The sequence below is a fragment of the Pinus tabuliformis genome, chromosome X, assembly GCF_031772625.1.
Source record: "Pinus tabuliformis cultivar Carrire ecotype Pingquan chromosome X, CPIR1, whole genome shotgun sequence".
Classification (NCBI taxonomy): domain Eukaryota; kingdom Viridiplantae; phylum Streptophyta; class Pinopsida; order Pinales; family Pinaceae; genus Pinus; species Pinus tabuliformis.
The window spans coordinates 438,664,746-438,686,867 of NC_142308.1; the positions used below are offsets into that span (position 1 = coordinate 438,664,746).

General features: G+C 36.3%; 1 protein-coding gene across 1 annotated transcript in view; it reads right to left on the reverse strand.

The window, feature by feature from the left end:
• The window catches only part of LOC149140453 (alpha/beta-Hydrolases superfamily protein), a 316,859-nt gene extending 310,649 nt beyond the window's left edge, over positions 1-6,210 (reverse strand). Inside the window, exon 1 of the mRNA XM_089446544.1 lies at positions 5,803-6,210. Within this exon, the coding sequence (XP_089302670.1) occupies positions 5,803-6,072 (270 nt within the window). The 5' untranslated portion in view covers positions 6,073-6,210. The remainder of the gene's footprint in view (positions 1-5,802) is intronic.
• Positions 6,211-22,122: the final 15,912 nt, after the last annotated feature.

Below are 22,122 nucleotides of genomic sequence, written 5' to 3' on the forward strand. Positions count from 1 at the left end.
GAAAAGTATAAGAGGAGGCTTGAGGGTCAATTGGAGGATACACCGAGAGAGATCACGAACTCGATTTTCTGGTTTGCTGAGGAAATTGAGTGAGTGATCAGAGTTGTAGTTGAGGGGCAATGAATACATAGCATAGAGGCAGAGTTAGTACCAGGAGGATCAGCACAGAGCTAGGAGAGAGACGCAGAGCCAGCTAGAGGTCACGCAGAGGCAGCCAGGAGTTGTGCAGAGTCAGAGAGGCCAGCGTGTGAGACGCAGAGGGTCTAGGGGTTGACGCAGAGGCTCCAGAAGTTGACGCAGAGCCCAAAGAGGCTGACGCGAGACCTAGAGGTAGCGCTGGGAGCATTTCGTGGGACAGACTGAGAGCTGGAGAGCCGAATAGGGTGAAGCAATCCCTATCAGGGTGACGGGGTCCCTATCAGAGTGACGCAGAGCAGCAGAAGTTGCATTGTTGCTGTGCTATGTAACTGGATTCGTCCTATAGGCCCCACGAATCCCGAATCCATCGTGTCCGACAAGATTCTTTCCAGATTCGTGTCACGTCGTGTCCTTTTTTGACACGTCGAATCCGACTACGTGTCACGATTTTGGGAATCGTGTCCTGTTTTCCAGGACTCGCTAGGCTCAAAAAATGACCTACGCGGATATGAAAAGGCCGCATTTGGTCATTACAACCATGCATATTTTCATTTGGCAAGCGTTTTGGCAACTTCATGATCAAGTCTAGGCCCTAGTATTGATATGCTATTCATGGTAATGTTAAATTCTTAAAGTAAAAGTGACATTCTCCTTAATCTTCATTTTCATCCTTTTACTTAAATTTTTAACATTACCATGAAATGACTCAGGATGTTTGAAAGTGGTTCTGGCCTCATTGGATTTCATATGGCGAAAGTAGAATTTTAGATTTCATTCAAAATCCAACAGACTTATCAGTTTTTCAGGATTTCAGGATTGGGGGATTGCAATGTTTCCATTGAATTTTGTCATGTATTAGGGTATGGAACTCGTATTTAATCAAGAGCACCAAACCAGGAGCTTCTGAATATGTCGCTCCCACTCTCGTTTTCGCTCCCGCTCCCAAGTAACACTGTTCCTGATGATATGGGTCTGAACACCAGTGTTGAGTTGGCATTGGCCAACATGGATCTCAATTATCCAGTGCTAAAGCCTGTTAGATTTGATGACTTAGAGGGGTTATCCTCCACACCAACAGATGCAGAGGGGACTATGGATATAGGGAAGGAGGAGGATGCAGAGGAGAGCAGTGGGGACCATGATGATGAGGACATTGATGCTGATTCTGATGCTGATTTATGCCTTGAGGCTTGTATACCTGTAGTTGTTTTATATTTTCTATTTCTATTTGCCATTGGCATTGCACCAGCACTACCTATGTAACACATTTTCATTTGATGACTTAATGAGAAAACTGCAGTTGTTAGTGTGTTTATCTTACTATCTTGTAGTTGTAAGTTGTCTTTCAGTTATGAATTATGAATCATGATTTATGTGACCAGTACCACTGACAGGTATTTGAATTTTGTATGTACGATGCATGTTAATAGCTATAGATGAAGATCTATGTTTGAAATCAAAAAATTTGTATCATTAATTAAAATTTGTGTAAGAAATATCTAATTTTTAATACATATATATATATATATATATATATATATATATATATATATATATATATATATATATTTTAATAAAATAATATATAACAAATCCTACGTGTCATGTTCCGAGGCGTCAACATGTCCGAATCTGACACCACGAATCCCGAATCCTATGAATCCCGAATCCCCGTGTTAGGTGACTTAGTTGCTGTGGGATCATTCATCTGGTGTTTTAGCCGGAATATCTGTCTCCGACTGAGAGGTACTACTGCCGAGGCCATTCTCTGTTGGGTGAGCCATTTCTGGCACCCAGGTTGTATTCTGAAACTACATAATAATAAAACCATCTGAATAGTTGCACCGGTTTTCCCGCATTAGGTTTTTCCGAGGACATTAGTCCAAAAACAACGGTGTCACTTGTGTTTTCTTTCAGTTGATGATCTGTAGATGTTGATACTGTACTTGTGTTTATTTTCAGTATTTACATAGTAAATAACTTGTTAAGTAATTAAACAAGTAGGAAGAAATAAACCAGATAGTACAGGGAGAATTTCTAACGGGTTAAACTTAGAAATTCCAACATTATTTTCTTGTATTGAGCTATTGGGTTGGCTTGTAACCCATTTTCTTTGTATACCCTCAAAATTGAACTTTTCATAGGGCCTTTAGGCAAATTGATGGAAGTGATTGACCTCATATAAAAAGAGGATCACTCCATTCTTGTTTCTCATCATCACTCACGGATTGCAGCCTCCATTATAGAACTTGACTTAACCTAATGTAACTCGCTACTTGTGAAGATGTGATCTCTTTGGAGTTATTGCTATTGGAGATTGATTTTTGTCTTGGAGATGTCTTTTTGGGATTGAAAGAAGGCTATTTCATGGAAGAATTGTAAGTTTAATTGCAGATTTTTATTGTTTTCATGTGATAAATTAATGCTAGGGTTTTTCTTGTTCCATGTCTAAATGCATATTATTTGTGGAAAATCTTGGTTGATTGTTGCATGTTAAATTATCTTCCTTAAAATCCATAGGGCACCTCCTAGAGAGCTTCCCCTATTTGATTTATCCCCTCACAAAGAAGATAGTTAGGCTTTATCAAGTGAAAACTAGGGTTTTCCCCCTTACTCCAAGCATTAATTCACTTTCTCTTAAATTTAGCCCTAAAGACTCCATCACCCAAGTGGGAATAGGCACTGGGAATCCTTTTGTTAAACAAAAATTACAAAAGTTTCAAAATTTTCTCTTTTCCTTATTTTCCAAGACCTTCAAGGCAAGTTGTTAGGGCTATTTGTAAGGCCAAGTTCAATTGGGGCTTTCTTAGATAGACATTGGAGATTAAGAGGCTTGGATTTTACCTTGTTGATCCTTCTCACACAAAATCTAGCATTTTACTTGGTTAAATCTGTGCTCTATAAGGGCTGACATCATCCTCCCCAAGTAATGTGTGCCCAAGAAAACCCCTAACCCTAGCTAGGGCTTCAACTTAGGGCTTAATTTGAGGGTTTGCCTTCTCCTTTGTTGATTACATCATTTGCAAACCCTTTCCTTGGTGCTTGTATGCCTAGATATTCCTTTATTGATCTATATCTTAAAACCCTAGGTCACACATGCTGCTTTTAGGGCTTGATATATGATATGTTGCTCCTATACAAACAGAATTTTGCCTTGTTCCATTGAAGAGTATCTTAACCTAGCCTACATCTACATCACCTCGAGCCATATAACATAGAATACCTTTTAGGTGATCACAAGGAAACCTCCCTTGTGGTGCAATTCCACTAAAGAGCAGGAGGAAGATTGCTGAGGTGATAGTGGCAATCTCCCTCATTGTTGCAACAACATCTAACCTTTGCCTCATGAAGCCTCTCACAAGGTCTGCTAGATTTTGAAGCAATATGTCCATGCTAGAAAATTTTAATAATAGTAATGAAAAATCTTTTCAGTGTGCATGATAGCGTCCTGCCAAGGATGCTCCTACATCATCAAACTAATAAGGTATGATCCATACACCATGGACCATCATGTAGGATGTGGAATTCATTGCCTTCAAATTGGATCTTCCATCTTAGCTTTCTATTCATGATGTGGTCATTGTGAGACTCAGGTTATATGAACCTACACAATTGAAGGACATTTCGGTGACAACCCTGGAGACCACCATTCCTTATTTTTGGCATCCATTGCCCGAACATACTCTACCTGATGTTTGAACCAGAACTGCTAGACAGAAGCAAATCCACCAACCAAAGACCCCTAACTCATCCAAGCTAAGTGGCTGTTCCAGTCAGTTTTTTAGCAGCAGTCTTCTCTTCTATACCAGAAATTGAGGACAACTTCCTCTAATGACGGACTATGATGGAAATGATGAGACTTGGTCGTAGTTGACTTAGAACAAGATGTGTTACATTTTGTATTTTGTATTTTCTTTACTTGCATCTCACCTAGCTCATTCTGAAATATATATTGGGAGATGCAGTCAAAGATGATGCCTTGCCTAACATCATATAAAATACTCTACACCTACCAATTTCATACTCTTATATATGCCCATTGAAATATAGAGTGTACAGCGTGTACAACCCCAGCAATTTCTCTCTTGCACTTATTGTGTGAGTTTTCTCTTCGTTCACGTGTGCACTTATCAACGGTGCATATGAGAAGCAGCCCTGCAGTAATACCTTATAAGTCAACCAACTTGGAAATAAATGATGCCATGTATGCAAACTTACAAGAAATTGGTGAACAAGGAGTGATTTTTGTGCACTTGTCAAAGAAGATGCCAGATATCAGTCAAAAGTCTTCTTGTGGAAGCATCCCTAACTGGCTTCTCCACAGACTGTAAAGGAAAAATTCTTGAGAGGGGAGAACTTACTATAAGCCTGTTTTCTTTGTAACAGTATTAATATAATTGTATACCGGTAAAGGAAAAAGAAAGCTTTGTGGAGTCTAGCACATTTAGGAATCGATAATCGGCAAGCCACATAAGTGTATATTAATGAGTAACCACTGACAACATTTTCCATGGCTGAAACCCTCAAATGGACTCTTAATTTGACTATAAATTATGAAAGAGTACAGTTTGGATCTATAGTATATACATATTTATATTGTATGCCAATCTGCTGCTACCTAGGCTTACATTGGAAGAGTGCAATAAGGATGTTGTCTCATGGGCGATTTTAGGGATCCAAATTGAAGGAGAGAAGATGTAGAAAAAAGGGGATCTTGTCTTAAAAATGAGGACTAGCTGTCGCTTTCGGAAGTTCTCTAGAACAGCTAAAGCAGAGAGACTATCTGTTAGCATCTACAGTTTAGGCATTTTAGTTGAGTACACTGAATCACCTACACTCCCCGCTGGCAGTCAAAATGGTCTTACACTTTTTCTGCATAGTATTCTGGATATTTAAATTTCTAAAAGCAGTGAATGATCAGAATTAATTTATAAACCATGGCAAAACATCGCACAGACTCGATATTGTGGAAGCTGCCCCTTGGACAATTCCTCGGTAGCTGCTGCCGAGAGAACTCTCGAGGCCCCTCTCCATGATACTATGAGCTAAGTGTTAAAGTTTATAAATTCCGAGCCTAAAGTCCACTAAAATACGCTATTTGAATGTTAAGGAGTACCCACATAGCATCCCTTGCTCACAAAGGCAAGCTACAGTGGTCAGGACTTTTGAATTTCAGCAAAATGGCCCAATTCAAACCTACCGAATGCAATAACAATCTTAAGCCACAAGCCCAAATACAATATACATGACCATGAAAGGCAAAACCTAACACAAGGCCAAGCATATCAACATTAAAAAAGCTGTTAGATACCTACATAGTACCCACATTGGCAATTCATTGCTGCTATAACAAGGTTTCCAATTGCCAACTCGCATGTACGAACAAGCATCAAATTATCCAACAACCATGAACTTATATACCCACTTCAGTGATAATTGTACTAGCAATTCTTACACACTACATTAAGAAACATAATTCCCCAACTCATGGCAATGTAGCAGCCAAGTCACCAGGTTTCAAAGCTTCAATACATACAAGGGACATTATGCGACTAGTTTGTATTCGTGCAAAGGACATCGCCCATTAGGCCTACAGCCAAAATAGCTATACCAACGCAGCATGTAATCAGAGACATGAAATCTTAATAGTTGATATGAACCCACCTGTACTGGAAGACGCTGAATTCTTCTGGCCATCTCGCGAGCTGCAAGGTCTTTTACATTTTTCACCTCCGGAGGTAAAAATGGAGGGAATTCAACATCTTTCGTCGTGTCCTCACTCACTGCACGCAGTATAATACTAGAAAATCTGCTATGATTTCTTCCGTAAAAACATCTACGTGTGTATTTTCCTGATTGTGGTATGGAACTCTTCCTGTCAATGCAGGGTAGCTTGTTTACTATTATATTATTTGCTGCCGAAATGGAAGCCATTTTCTGGAAGAGGTGGAGGAATGAGTAGAGATAATGGGCATTCCCGGTGCCTCATCCTGTCTGCTGTTTTTATTCCATAATTTAAAGAGACGGGAAATGGGCATGTAGTCACCTCTCAATTTTCATGGTTAGGCAGTTTCCCGGTTCAAATCACACATATCAATGGGATATCATATGGTGGAGAGATTTTAGAACCCATTACTTTCAAAATTATTTATTATAAATTATTTAGAACATAATAAAAAAGAGTGGAAATTGAATTTGTTTATAAATTTTTGGTCCGGTATTCTTTCACTTTCATGGCAAGTCCACAAAGTTTCAAAAACATTTTGCAATTTAATTCTAAAAATCTATAGAATCATAAATTATATGATAAATTGCATCACACATATCAATGGGATATCATTGGGTGGAGAAATTTTAGAACCTATTACTTTCAAAATTATTTATTATAAATTATTTAGAACATAATAAAAAAGAGTGGAAATTAAATTTGTTTATAAATTTTTGGCTTGGTATTCTTTTACTTTCATTGCAAGTCCACACAGTATTATAAATTATTTAGAACATAATAAAAAAGAGTGGAAATTAAATTTGTTTATAAATTTTTGGCTTGGTATTCTTTTACTTTCATTGCAAGTCCACACAGTTTCAAAAACATTTTGCAATTTAACTCTAAAAATTTATATAATCATAAATTATATAATAAATAAATTTAATTTATGATTATATAAATTTTTAGAATTAAATTGCATAATTTTTTTGAAACTTTTTAAATGGACTTGCAATGAAAGTGAAAGAATACTAACCCAAAAATTTCTAAACAAATTCAATTTCTACTATTTCTTATTATGTACTAATTTATTTATATATCATATTATATTAATACAAGTTTAATTATTTTATTATTTTTTTTTTCTAAAATTTTTAGAATAGAAAAATCTATCATAATTTAGCTATCAAATTAGTAGTGGAGACAACTATCATTGTTTGTTATCCATAAATGCAAAGTAATTTATCATTATTATTCAAGGAAAATCACATCACTTGAAATTACCTATTGGTGATCCATAAGGGAGCATGTTTTCACTCTTACCAAATGTTTCTAGGTATTCATTGGTTAACTTGGAGGAAAACTAGTTCTTAGCCAAGCAAAAGCAATTTTAGAGCATACTCCATACTCTAGGATCACAAAATTATATCTATCTACAAACATATTGTTATAGATTAAATTAAACTATTTTCAATTTTTTAATCCATTTATTTCTCATTTCAAATGGTGGATATAAAGTTTATATTATTTTGTTTCCTTTGTATAATAAGTAGATGTTTATTTTTTTAAAACAGTAAAATTTATCAATTTAGTTATTTATAAATGAAGGTAATTATTATTTGTAGATCATATAAGCTTGGATAGGATACAAGCAAACTTGAAAATACAATATGAAAGATTCTTACAATATAACAATAGATGTAGTTTCACTACCAAATGATAACATTTGGGGTAAGGTACGGAAATTGAATTTATGGGCTAAAATTTCTCTCTTTCTCTAGCTCTTAGCGCATAGTAAAATTCTAGCATGGGATACGCTATAACACAGGGGTTTTGAAGGCTTATCTCTCTATCATTACTCATCAAAATTTAAAAATGTATAACACCATCTCAATGCTAGTCCCTTCTCCTCTTTTTTTGGGACAAAGGAGCCCTCATTTTTCAGTGATCAGATAGATCTAGAGAAAATATTAATTCTTCACTATCTAACTGGAGAAACTCTACATTTTCTTATCCCATCATCGATAGGGCTTGGAAAATTTTACATGGATTCATGCACTAGGATATTTGGAAGGAAAGAAATAGGTGCATTGTAACACACCCAACCCCCTAATGCCTTATTAGGGATGTGTGGTGTAATTAGACCTGACCTTTATGGTTTACAATGAAGACGGGGTCATCGAATTTCCTCTTTCTTCCATCACCTCAATTCACAATTTTGGGACCACCATCTTCTTTTGCTCATCAAGAGCCTTCCAACAATATAAATTTCATCTCATTCTAAGCTCAAGGTGCAAAGTTATGCTCATTTGAAGTTTTTACCCCTTAAGGGCCACCTCATCATCCATACATGCCCATGTATATAACACATGGCGACCCTGGCCATGTGTCACGCCCACATTGATCCATATCCCTAGTCCACATGTCATATTAGGACCTTTCCATATCAACTATTTCCATAAAACCGCACTGTACATTCCTCCTCAGTCTCGATAATCAATATGTTGATATGGTCGATATGCTCTACCTGGTCGATGTGTCGATATAGTCGATACAAAAATACTAGGATATTAGTGATTTCCATATAACTGCAAATCCTTGCAAATCATCGATAGGTTGACGGCTAGCTCAGGATGCCATCTCAAATCTCTTTACACCTAATCATAGCCTGTCATGTGGCAAGGGCTAACATGTCAAACACGTGGCATTGTTGACATGTATGTCGCAATATGTGGATATCAAAGACTTTTCAAAGCACAATTTCTCAAAGGTCTCAATATATTGGTATGTCAATATGATAGCACAACTAACTGCACTATCCTCCAACATCTAATCACAACTTGACATGTGGCAAAGGCTGGTGTGTCATTTTCCATGTGGAACACATTGATGTGTACCACATGTCACTCATATTTGTACAATGGACATACCCAAAAGGGCCAAAATTGGACGACATGTGTCACACACATGGCTTTGATATGTCATCATGGTGTGACCCTCCAAGGACTCTTGATACTCTGAGGTCGTTAGTTAACAAACTCGATAAATAAAAATGTAGTCTTCATATGACAATCCATTACCTAGGGCTGCAATATATTGAGGTTTTTCCATATAATGCATTCCCAACCTTCCTCGAAGGCCAAATATCCAGTAAGATCCTTCCGGTTGGCTCCTAGTCCTATCCCCTGTTGGTCCATATGACCCGGGGCTAAGGCCAAGACAGACAAGCTCCAGATTTCACGATAAATCCATACCTCTTTTGCAAGTTACTTTCAAGCTATTCATCCTCTTTCCAAGGTCAAAACAAGTCTCTACCTTTAACCAAGTAGGCTTTAATTTATTCATCTCCATAGATAGTCATAGCCTTAAGCTCCCATTTACCATGCAGATCTTACTTCCTAGTTATAACATGCACATAGATTCAACATGGAAGCATTCATAAACATGAAATAAATGTGTATCTATATACAACCATTACAACCCAAGTTAGCATTTCCATTTATGCACACACAACACATAAAATTCTCACTTAGCATAAGAGAAAGAATCTATAGTATTCATGTCGTTAACAAAAATACAAAGTAACATCTAAGTAAGTTATGTTATATCTAAGCTCTTTATCCATGCTCACTACAACATAACATTCAATATGAATATAGAATTACTTTTAGCCTACTAATGCTTACCTATACAATAAATTCCATCATAGCATTCATACATGAAGTATTTAACAACATTCACATCTCATTTACAAAAGAATGGAATATATGTGTGTGTTCTACTTATATTTGTTGGAAATTGAAGAAGGGGAAACCACTCTCCACCTAACCATAGGCATATTTGCATTGCAAATTTCTCGCAATTGGCCACACTCGAGCCAGATCCAATATTTGAAGGATGCTTTACTCATGGAAATTCAACCATGATTCATTTCAAGGTATAAATTATGACGGTTGTTCTCCTTCACTTACAAGAAATAGGAAACATTAGTGTTGCCTCTCAAGCATTGGATCTGGGTTTTTCATACAACAAAGGATGGCCACTAGAGGTGTGCACAACATAAAGGGAGACCCCTTCACTACTTCTTACAATTCCCTCAATAATACTCCCCCTTTCCAATGCTTCCTGTCTGCAATACAACCAGATGGTGAAATTTGTTTTGGTCTATTGAATTCAATATGAGGTCTTCTTCTCATTGGTTTCCAATCACAAATTAAACAAGGACTCGCTAACAAGTTTTTTGTGACTCCAAAGGTAATTTTGCATCCCCTTCCAGAGTCACTCTCTCACAACCTCTATGGTTCCTAATACACACACAGGATAATATGTCACTCGTTTCACAACAGGCTCATAGGGATTTACATTTTTAATCACGTAATATCCTCTATTATCACAATAGAAAATCTCCTTTTCTTCCTCTAGAGTTACCTTATCGCATTAGAGCTTTGGGGTCCCTCCTTGGGTTGCGAAGTCAACTAGGATTGCAATGTGGTACACAACCCATGCTTGGACAATCTGATACCTCCTCCCCTATTCCTCTCATAACTACCTGGTAGGTGGTTTAACTAAAACATCAAGGGTTAAAAACCTTAATTTCTGAGTAGATATAAAACTTCCCAATCTTCCTTATTGACTTCCATGAGCAAACTTTCCTTTCAAACAAGGTTACCAACATAATAAGAGTTGTAACCTCAAAATGAGAACTCTAGCCTCTAAAACCCCTATTTTTGACAAAAAACATGAAAAGCACCCCGAAATAAAAAATTGTGATGTTGCATCACCTTTTTTGTTATATTTAAATTTCCAACATTTTTCAACCATGACATTAAAAACCAAAATCATGACCATGGAAAACCTTGAAATTCCAACAATTTTCAACCATGGGATTAAAGATCAAATAGCATGACTTTGAATAACCTTAAAATTCTAATATTTTTCAACCAAATATCACGAGCATAAAAAAATTAAATAAAAAATAAAATAAAATATCATCATTTTTCAACCATGACATTATAAACCAAATGTCACGAGTACCAAAAACCTTAAAATTTCAACATTTTCTAAAAAAATAATAATAATAATCATCATTTTTCAACCATGACATTATAAACCAAATGGCACGAGTACAAAAACCTTAAAATTTCAACATTTTCCAACCATAGCATTATAAATCAAATATCATGACTTAAAAAACGTTATAATTCAACACCTAAATCAAAGAGCAATTATACCAAGACCAATTTTTTTAAAGATTAAAATTATAGCTCTTTTGAGATCTCCACCTAAGACAACTTCACCAATTTTCAAAGAGACACTAAAAGTGCAATATTTTTTAATTATTTCTTATAAAACATTATTAATGTACACAAAATCATGAAAAATAAAAAGTGTAACACAATTTTTTTTAATTTTTTAATTAAATATATGATTTTTTTAACATTTAAATAATTAAAAAAAAATCCAAACAAAAAAATATTATTTAAACCAAAATTTTAAATTGCTTTTAAAAATAAATTTATATTAAAAATTATTTTCAAAAACAATAATTAAAATTTCCATAAAAAATTAATAAACAAAATAAAATTATATATATATATATATATATATACGAAAATAGAAAATATTAAAAATTAGAAATAAATAAATTAAGGAACATATAAAAATTACAAAATATTTTAAAAAATAAATATATTAAAAAATTTAAAATATATATTTAATTGGTTTTTTTAGTGCAAATTATATAAGCACTTGTTTTTGAAACTTGATAATTACTTCCAATGATATAGATGGTTATTTTACACTTTCAACGTATCATTAAGCAATTACACATTCAAAAATTAAACAATAGATACAATAAAGATCACAACGCACAAAGAGACAACAAGATTTTACCCTAGGAAAACTCACTTGGGTGGGGAACTTAGCCAACCTTTTCCTTAGAGAATCAATGCAACAAGAGATACATCAAATCAAACTAATCAATAAGATGACAACCACAAAATGCCTCAAGATGCCAAGTCAAACTTCACCAAATCACTTCAAGTAGCCTCTCCACAAATTTGCTCTAGGTAGATACACTAGGGTTGAATTTCGGCCTCTCCACCTCAAAAATTTTGTACATGTGGTCAAACTTTAGCACTAAAATTCAGACCTACAATTTCACACATGATAGGGCAGCAGAGATATAACATGTGCAAGGAGACTTCTTCTTGACTTCGACAACTTCTTTCTCTTCAATTTGACCTTCCTCTTCTTCGTCCTTTTTCGCTATACTTGATCAAAACCACACTTGATTGTTAAGATGTGAATTGGCTTGGAGTGGAGATAAGTGGTCTCTATATATACACACTGGAAGAGGTCGAATCGATGTCTCTTAGACATGGTTGACTTCATCACTGTGAGGTGGACTCGGGCATCTTCTAGTGTCTAGAATACAAATTCAAATTTTCTTTTTCCGACTCTTAATAAGGTCATGAAGAACATGCCTTCTAAAAAATTTCTTTTGAATCTAAAAATAAATATATATTTTTTTCTTACAAGCATGAAGAACATGCTTCAAATAATTTTTATTTTATCATAAATACAATTTATATTTTTATAATTACAAATGAACATTATGAAGACTGGTCATAGCTACAAAATCCAACACTCCCTTATAGGTAGGGAGGTATTCATAATGACTATCCATATGTTCTTTGTATACATGATTTCTCTAAGGAAAGGTACAACTCACTGATAGCATTATCCTCTAGGTCAACTCTCAACCTACATCAACATCACCATCCAATAGGTATCACAACCCAGGTTAACACTCATAACCAATGGTACTCACTCAACTAGTCATTATGGTCTAGTGGGCCTCACCTCATGGTATTCCGATTATTTTAGGGTTTCCATCACCCATGGTCAAAACAAAGGGACACCCATGTCCTAATTTCAAAGGCCTCACTTTAGGCCATGATGCTGAAAAGACACCCACTCTATTGAGTGTTCAAGCCTCAGCGACCATTCCTCTCGAGAATGCTTGTCCCTCGTATTATCTCACCAATAATCCAGGCAATGCCCTAGTTTTCCACTCATCAACATTATAGGCCATGCTCATGTTGTCCCTAATAGTTTGAGTAATTCCCTTGTTGATGTCAGGTCAATATTGTCTCTCACTAATAGAGGGAGTTTCCACAAGTCCAAGCTTGTCCCTAAAGTATACAAACTTCTCCCGGGACATATGATTTGTATGGCTCTAGCTTATTTCTCTTATCTTGGGTACTAGTATGACATTAGACAACCAAATATTCTTAGATGTTCAACCTGTGCTTTTTAACCGGTGAATGCTTCTTCATGAGTATTATCTTCTAGAATTTGACGAAGACTTCTATTTAGAATGTAGATGATTGTCTTGGTTGCTTCTCCCCACAAGAACATTGGTACATCTTGATCATGTATCATTGCCTTCATATATTCTTCAATAGATCTATTATTTCTCTCAACCACTCCATTATGTTGAGGATTATAGGGAACTATCAACTCCCTCTTAATCCCAACTTCCTTACAGAAGGCAATGAGTTCCTTGGAGGTGTATTCTCCTCCATTATATGATCTTAGAGTCTTGATCTTCTTCCTTGTCAGGTTTTCCACTTTAGCTTTGAAATCCTAGAATTTCCCGAAAACTTCATCTTTTGACTTCATAAGAGAGATCCACGTCTTGTGAGAAAAATCATCGATAAAGGATACATAGTAGGGATCACCTCCAAGAGATTTCATAGGCATAGGGTAGCACACATCATAGTGGACTATATCCAAAATATCTTTGGACATATGTTCACTGCTAGGAAATGTTTTCTTGACATTATTTCCAAGAGTGCATCCCTTATACACACCTTCATGATCTATTTGAAAATCTAGTACACCTTAAATATTTTGCTTCAAAGTTGGCAAGGCTCTATAATGAAGTTGAGCATATCTTCTATGTGATAGATCACATGGATTGATATCACTATGCATTAAAGCTTGGGAAGGTTTCCCTGGGAGTTTATACAACTTTCCTTCATGAGTCCCAAAAACCCTAGCAGAGCTTATACTAGAGCCCTTGTCCCACTCAAGAAATTCCCCATCAATAAAGGCTACTCTATATCCTTTATCTTCTAATCATGAAATTTAAACAAATATTTTTCAAACCTGGAATATATAACATGTTGCTCAAGTGAATGCTTTCATATATTTCCAGATCAATGGATGTTGTCCCAATTCATTTGACTGCATAGTTGTTATTGTCTCCAAGCTCCACATTTTGAGTCAATCTCTTTTCCATCAAACTTGTAAGATGATCATGATCCGTTTCCATATGTCTTGAAGCTCCATTATCAATCAACCATATGTTGTTGTCGTTTGCGATAAATTCTGTAAGTGTGGAATAGTAGAGGTGGCCTTTGTCTCCTTCAACTTTGGGTCTCTTGGAATGTTCATCAAATTTTGTCGTGGTAGCATGTTGATTCCCTCTTTTCTTCCTATCATTAAATCTTTCAGGACATTGGGCTTTGAAGTGACCAAATTTATTGCAATGGAAACATTTAATTTGTGACATATCTTTCTTCCTTTGAGGATTAGGTCTTCTATCAAAATCCTTCTTCCTTTTTTGAAAATCGGACTTCTTTCTTCCTGTCGAGAAATCAAGATGCTTGTATATTAGGTTTGATTTCTCTTAACTTGATAATCTCTTGTGAATTTTTCTTGGCCTTTTATTAAATTCATATTCTCTTCATCAAGCATTTACCAAAATGTACAAAACATGAAGATCACAAAGAGACAAAAGACATCAAAATTAGGCTCCAAACTAGGGAAAAACCTCACAAGGGGGAAAATCCAAGAAATTTGCTTCTAATAGAATCAGAACGAAGTGAGATATCCAAAGACCCAAGACCAAGGCCAAGACTTCCACAAAGACCCCAAGTCAGCCCTCCTCCAAGTCTCCTCAACAAGACAAAGTAAATAAAAGTTAGCACTCGTCAAAATCTTTTGAAATCTAGTCAAAGTATAGAAAATATAGAGCTTGCAATGTAGTGAAGGTCGAATTTCAACCCTATAACAGCTCTAAAAAACCACAAGAAAACTCTAATGTGTGGATTTATTAGGGCAGAAAACAATAATTTCTCTCCTTTGACTTCGCTTTCTCTCCTTTGACTTTCGGTTATTTTCTTCTTCTTCTTGCACATAAATCGAAGTGATGGATAAGTGAATGAGGTCAAATTGCCTTGTATTTCTACATGTTCAGGAGGTTGAATCACTGCCTCTTTAGGCCGACTTGGTCTATGCATGACATTTGGACTCTTTTGACTAAAGATAAAATAATTTTATTTTTCTTACAAGAAGTTCAAATGGGACTTTAACTCAATTACATTTTTTTGACTCATACATTTTTTTATTTTTGACTCAATTGACCCTATCAGCATGAAGAACATGCTTTGACTATAAATAAAATAACAATAATGAAGTACATCAATGATACATTCGTATTACTTACTTGTTTTATATGTTTTCTGGTGCTTTTGACCTGCTAAGTTGTGGACTGCGCCTCTAGTTGTTCTTTTGTTTCTTTGTCATATGCTGATCTCAGTAGTCAACAAACCTAGTCAGGGTGAGACTACCTACATTTTGAAATTGATGTACCTATTTTTTGATGAATGAATAGAACTTTGACTTACAAAAAAAATCATACGTTTGTATTACATTATGAAGACCGACACTAGTTATAGTTTCAACACTCTCACTTAACTAGGGAGGTATTCATAATGACACAACAAGATATTCTCAAAATGAAATATTCTCATAAGAAGGGATTCATATTGATAAGCATCATCATAACCAACATTGTCAAAAATAGCAAGGCCTTGACTAACAAGCTATATCTCTCCACAAGATCTAAGCACAATGTTGGGAGGCATAAATTTGGACACCACCAGCGCTCTAAGCACATACCCTATCTGTATGTTAACCAAGTATGTCTTGACAGGACTATTCTTATCTTGGATACCCATCCTCAAAGAATATCGTTCATCAGAACTATTCTTGCCTTGGATACAAATCCTCAAATAATATCGGTCCCAAATGCTTATCCAATTCACCATTATCCCTACCAGTGCCTTCATTAGGCTTACGATTGTTAGTCCTAGCCATAGTGCATGACACATGGAGAATATAATATCCACCCTCACTCCCTCTCAACCAAGGAGTATATCCTCACTCCCTCTCAAATAGGGAGGAATAACCATAAGCCTAAGCTTGCCTCAAAAATACTCATCACTACATCAGCTACTAGTTCTTCCTTGGAGATCTATTGTAGCTTCTCAGCTCCTATTTACATCATACTCTCGAAGCATAAAGCACCTCAACCTTTCTCGGTTCTCTGACAGTCTTCATGCAAATTTGTATTCAACATGTCATCTTGTCATCAAGTAGTTGATCAAACACTTTATGGATCCAAAATTTCTTCACAACTGATTGCACAATCTTCTTCCTTTGTATATAATTTTGGTTCATGCTTTTCCAAGTAATCATATCAACTTCCATTCATCAATAGTATATCTATCATCAATAGTGCCTTTCAAACCAATCATTGTAGAACCAATTATAACTCCCTCTTTTCGGCTGAGGTGGGTGAACTTCTTCTTGATCAATATTGAATCCAACATATTGTTAAGTGATCAACAAACTATCTCATGACTTATTGTATCAGTTCACTGTCTTTTCTGCCTCTATAGCGTGTACATTTCTACTATATATTCTTCCTAGAAATCATAGCATATCCCAAGAATTATTCCTGTCATTCCTCATTGTCAAAAGTAATTGATATATATCATTGAGTTAAGTTGTAGGATTTTTTATGTCAAACCTTGCTGCTAGCCCCCTTTGAGTTATTCCTTCACATTACTTAACTTCACATTAAATAATAACCAATAGTAGTGTCAATATAAGTTCTACCAGTAATATGTCTGATTTCATATGTCAAAAAACCATCTAGAAGATTCTTTACTTTCTTTTCAATTATTTGACCAATACATATCATGATTTTGCTATTAACTTTATGCCCAAGTATATTTTTTATCTAAATGCATCATGTTCTTCCTTCAACTCCCTCTGTAGATATGAGTCCTCTTTTGAGGTAGTGTATTGCAAGACGTTTATAAAAACTTCCTCCATAATAAGTGTACTTATTTCTTCCAACCCGCCAATTAATTGACTTCTTTGACCAAAAACTACTTCTTCAAGCTTTTTTGAAGGTGATGTCCATGAAACTTATGATGATGAGGTTCCTCTTTTGTGATAAGAATAACCTCATTTATGTTTCTTCTAAATTTTTCTTCAATAAATAGATTTCTGCTATGTTTCTTTGAGTATCCAAATGATAAAATTGGTAGTATCACTAGACTTTGGTGCTTAAAACGAAATATCATGTTGGAGAGACTTCTATGATGCTACATAATGACCTTGACTATAACCACCCCTCCCAACATTTACCCTCTTTTATAAGATCCCAGGGTAAATATGAGGCTGAGTGCTACTATGACATGACCCGAACTCCAAGTTCCATTTATGGAAGTGGGGCCTGCAATCCGACCAGAACCTGACATCCCTTAGAGACCACAAACCACTTAGGAGGTTGCAGACCACCCCAGGTGTTCAATCCTTGAGCTAGAACCGTTTTTTGCTAACCTAAATCCATAAATGTACCCTTGACACACCCTTCATGTGGTTATGAGGCTATAACCTCACTCATAAGCCTTCTTCCATGCGATTATGTCCTAAATTCCCCAGTTTTGTGCCAACGGTTCCGAGATGTGAGCCACTTTTCCAGGAAAGCCTTCAGACCACTTCCTAGAACTGCTTGTAACTTTTTAGAATCATAATTAAGATGACAAAAATGCCAAACATTCAAACTTGAAGCAAGAACTTGACCTAGACTACCTAGTACACATTAGACATTTCGTCAAACATATGGTAAACATATAAGTTACAGGTCATGAATGCATATATGATCTTAAATCTCTTAACTTCATTTAAGAATCACCATGAATGTCTAATGCCCCCTAAAGTAGGTGCAACAAAAATTGTTAGCCCATACATTCATCAACCATTCAAATATTTAACAAATCATGAACAAGAGCCATAGCTAGAGCACATTATAGAACCATCCTTATAACCATAATATTAACCATGAAAAATCAACCATAAAATCCACATAATAACAAGTACAAGTGCTCATAGATTACAATAGGAAAATAGGTCTTATTAACTTGTGTGAAAGCCAACCAAGTCAGGGACTTCCACATACCACCCAACCATAAATTGGGTTGAACCAAATCTTTCTTTAAGCCAATCACCCCTATGCCATACTCCAAGCATGAATGTCATATCTCATGGGATAAAACAAGATATAATCAACCAGATACTCCAAAGGTTAAACCACCTCCACCCTCAAGCTATTGTGATCTCATCTAAACCAGTCCAAGGATCCAAAAACAAACCAAGCTTGGATGCCTCAAAATTTCTTCACCATACCTTGAGGAATTTTCTTGTCTCCACCCACCTGTCAAGGACATCCTGAAGAAAAGCATCTCCACCTCCAACCCTTCGTAATTTTCTTAAGACCACCTCACCCGTTTCCAAAACATTTTGGCAATCCAAAGCTCAACCAAGAATGAACCCCATCACACCATTGCTAACCAAGAAATGGAAAGGAAAGGATGAAACCACTGTCAAACCAAGAAAAACCCATGCCAGTGACAAAAAATGAACCAAATATACAAATTCATGTACCATGCATTCACACTTCAACCAAGAAATCTCACATGCAACCTATTACTGCAAAATCCTCCTATTGATCCAACCTTCTCCTTGCTTTCCTTTGCTTTCCTTTGTTTGTCCTTTACTTTCCTTTCTCCAAATCCAAGTGAATGCCAAAATGCTCCAAGAATACTCTAAGTGTGCAAGAGTGTATGAGAGAGAGAATGAAGAGCCAAAATGAACTAACAAAAGTTGTGAACTGATCCTCTTATGCCTTTTTATTATTGATGTCTCCTTTTTTCTTTAATTTTCCTTCATCTTCCCTCTAATTTCCATTGCATGCAAATTTGTGGCTCTTCACCTTCCTTTTCTCCTATTTTCCTTTATTTTCATAAATAAATGCCAATTATTGGCTCTTTTCCTTTTCCAGTGCATTTGCCAATTTCCATAGCCATAAATAAACCAAAAGTGATGCCCACTATAGCGTTTTTCCCAAATTCATCTTGGAATATGTGTCTCATGACCTTCATCTTATTTTGTCGTTATTATCCTTTATTACATGAAAATTTAACCCGAGGTTGTTACAAACCCCTCCCCCTTAGGGCAACACTGTCATCAATGTTCTATGACACCTATGACAAGTAAATCACTGAAAAACAAAAAACATATTGCCTATGGAGCTTTATAACATAGCTCGATGCAATATTTACAATGACATCCTTCTGAAAGAAAAAACAAAGATACCACTTATTGGAGCATTATAACATAGCCTGATGCAGTATTTACTTTATCCCCAAAGCTACAAACAACTCCTTCCAAAACCTAGAAGTGAAATTGACATCTTTGTTTGATATGATCTTCTTGGGAACACCATGAAATCTCACAATCTCCCTGATCAATATATGATCTACCTCACTAGATAAATTAGTAGACTCAACAACAATGGAGTGGGCTACCTTACTCAACCTATCAACCACAACCATGACATAATCATGTTGCTTCGATGTCCTTGGCAAACCTATATTGAAGTCCATGGCAATGACCTCCCATTTCCACTTTGGAATCAGAATAGGTTGCAATAAACCAATTGGATTCTGACACTTTGCTTCAACCTACTGATAGTCCAAAAACTTTGCAACAAACTCAACCACCTCTTTCTTCAAGGTTGGCCAATGATAAAAATTCTTAACTTCTATCAATGTCTTATGATATCTTAGGTGACCTAAATACAACTTGACATGAAACTCCCTCAAGATAATCTTCTTGACCTCACTGTTATCCGACACATAAATTTTGTTCCTGAATTTGACGAAGCCATCCGTCGTGAGGTGCTACTCCTCATCCCTGTCACCTTCACCTGTTGTTGCAACTTGTGCTTCAACTACTGATACATGTCATCATGTTGTCCTACCTGCAAGATCCGCTCCTACAAATCTATCCCATAAGAGCTCATAGCTAAAATATGATTCACATGCTCTCTCTTACTGAGAGCATCTGCAACCCTGTTCTCCTTTCCCTTGATGTATCTGATCTCAAATTCAAACTTGCCGAGGGTACCCAACCATCTAGCTTTCTTGGCATTCATATTAGGTTGGTTAAACAAGTACCTCAATCCACTTTGATCACTCATCATAATGAACATCCTACCAAGAAGATAATGCCTCCACATCTTTAAGGCATGAATGATAGCTACCATGTTAGGTAAACTTGACTCGGGGAAAAGAGTCAAATTTGATTGAGTCAAACAATATTAGTCTTTTGGGCACATGGTATAGTGTACCCATGGTATTACTGCTCATGGTATTACATGTAATGGAGCCTATAAAGGCTGAGAGGACTTCATTGTAATGTAGGCCAGGGAGGTGAGCTGCGAAGGCTCACTTGGTCGGGTTGGTCAGGGTTTTGGCCAAGGATAATGAAATTCATTATGGTTGGTTTTCCCTGGAGTTGGGGTTTTTCCCGATTAAATATTGTGTGTATTTTTTATGTGTTTTGTTGCTAGTTGTTCCTCTTGGTAAATAATTTCTCTCTCTCTAGTAAATCTTAACAATTGGTATCAAAGCCATTTTAGCTTCAAAACCCTGACATTACCAAGAGTTTATGGCCCAATGAATATAGTGTTATAGAGGAGATCTAGATATGAGAAAGGCCAAAACGAGAATTGGAATGCTCACATTTTAGGTGGAAAAGAGATCAAAATCGCTAGCAGGCACATATGGTCCACGCAACAGCAACAACGAGAAGCATTGGGATCCAATCACAGGGTATGGATGCGAGCAACATATTTGTCTCCAGTGAGGGTGGAGATTCCCAAGTCAGAGGAGGCTCTCGAAGTAATCGTGGATGGTCACCCAGTCAAGGTTCTGAATGGCATAATGGTGTTTCACGCCTGCGATTTAGGGGGGGTCAATATCCCTCACTTCTGATATAATCCTCACCTCTCTATCGCTGAAAATTATCATATGTATCTCATTGAGGTCGATAAGAGTCCCAATCTCATGGCATCTTGCATCATGTCTGCACTTCGAGATAAATACTAATACCTCGACAGTGAAAAAGGAAAGGGAATGGTTGACGAAGTTATTTTTGTTGATGAATCATCCCATGGATTGTCCAATCTGTGACTAAAGAGGGGAGTGTGATCTAGAAGATTAGTCCATGACTTTCGGATTAGATCATGAAAATTTAGTTGAAATAAAGAGATCCATGGTGGATAAGACTCTTTGACCTCTCGTCAAGATTTTCATGACCAGGTGTATTCAGTGTACAAGGTGTGTTAGATTTGCTTCTAAAGTTGCTGGAGTACATGACCAGAGCGATGCAGACATGGACGAAGAAGACTCAATAAAGGTCTTTTATGACGAGGTTGAGAACCTACAAATGGAAATCACGGAAGAGGACTATGAGAAAGTAAGGTTGTGTTGGAACAATCGACATGCATCTTTGATGGAGGCAGCGCGATAGGAACTACCAATTCACATGAGATATAAGAGCACAAAAGAGAGCTACGGTAAAAGGTGACGCGCTACAGGATAATGAATTGATCCAGTTGCTTAATGTGAATATTTGAACTCCCTACCTCACAAGGTCATAGAGGAGATTGCAGTACATACTCGTGCTAATGAGGAAACTTTGATCGTATCCATTATTAATGATTTTATTAATTTGGTAAGGTACCGAAATGTATTATGTTTGGCGGAACCTTCGTGCTCTGCAACATTTCAAAAGTGTGGAGTTGGAGACTATGGCAGGTTTGCTATGGTGTAGAAACATGGCTTCTAGTAAAATGTGGTTGCAATCTGTCTGTCGTAATGGAAAATAAGGCCATGGAAGGTAAGAAGGGTTATGATTCTCTTCATGGATTAATGCTCGAGAATTATAAGTTGAATTTGTCACATTTGTTCTAAAAATATTTCAAGGGTTCGACTTGATGTTGTGATTACGGGTATTTCCAACGTGGTAGATGATACTTTTACATCGATGTTTGATGGGAATTCAAT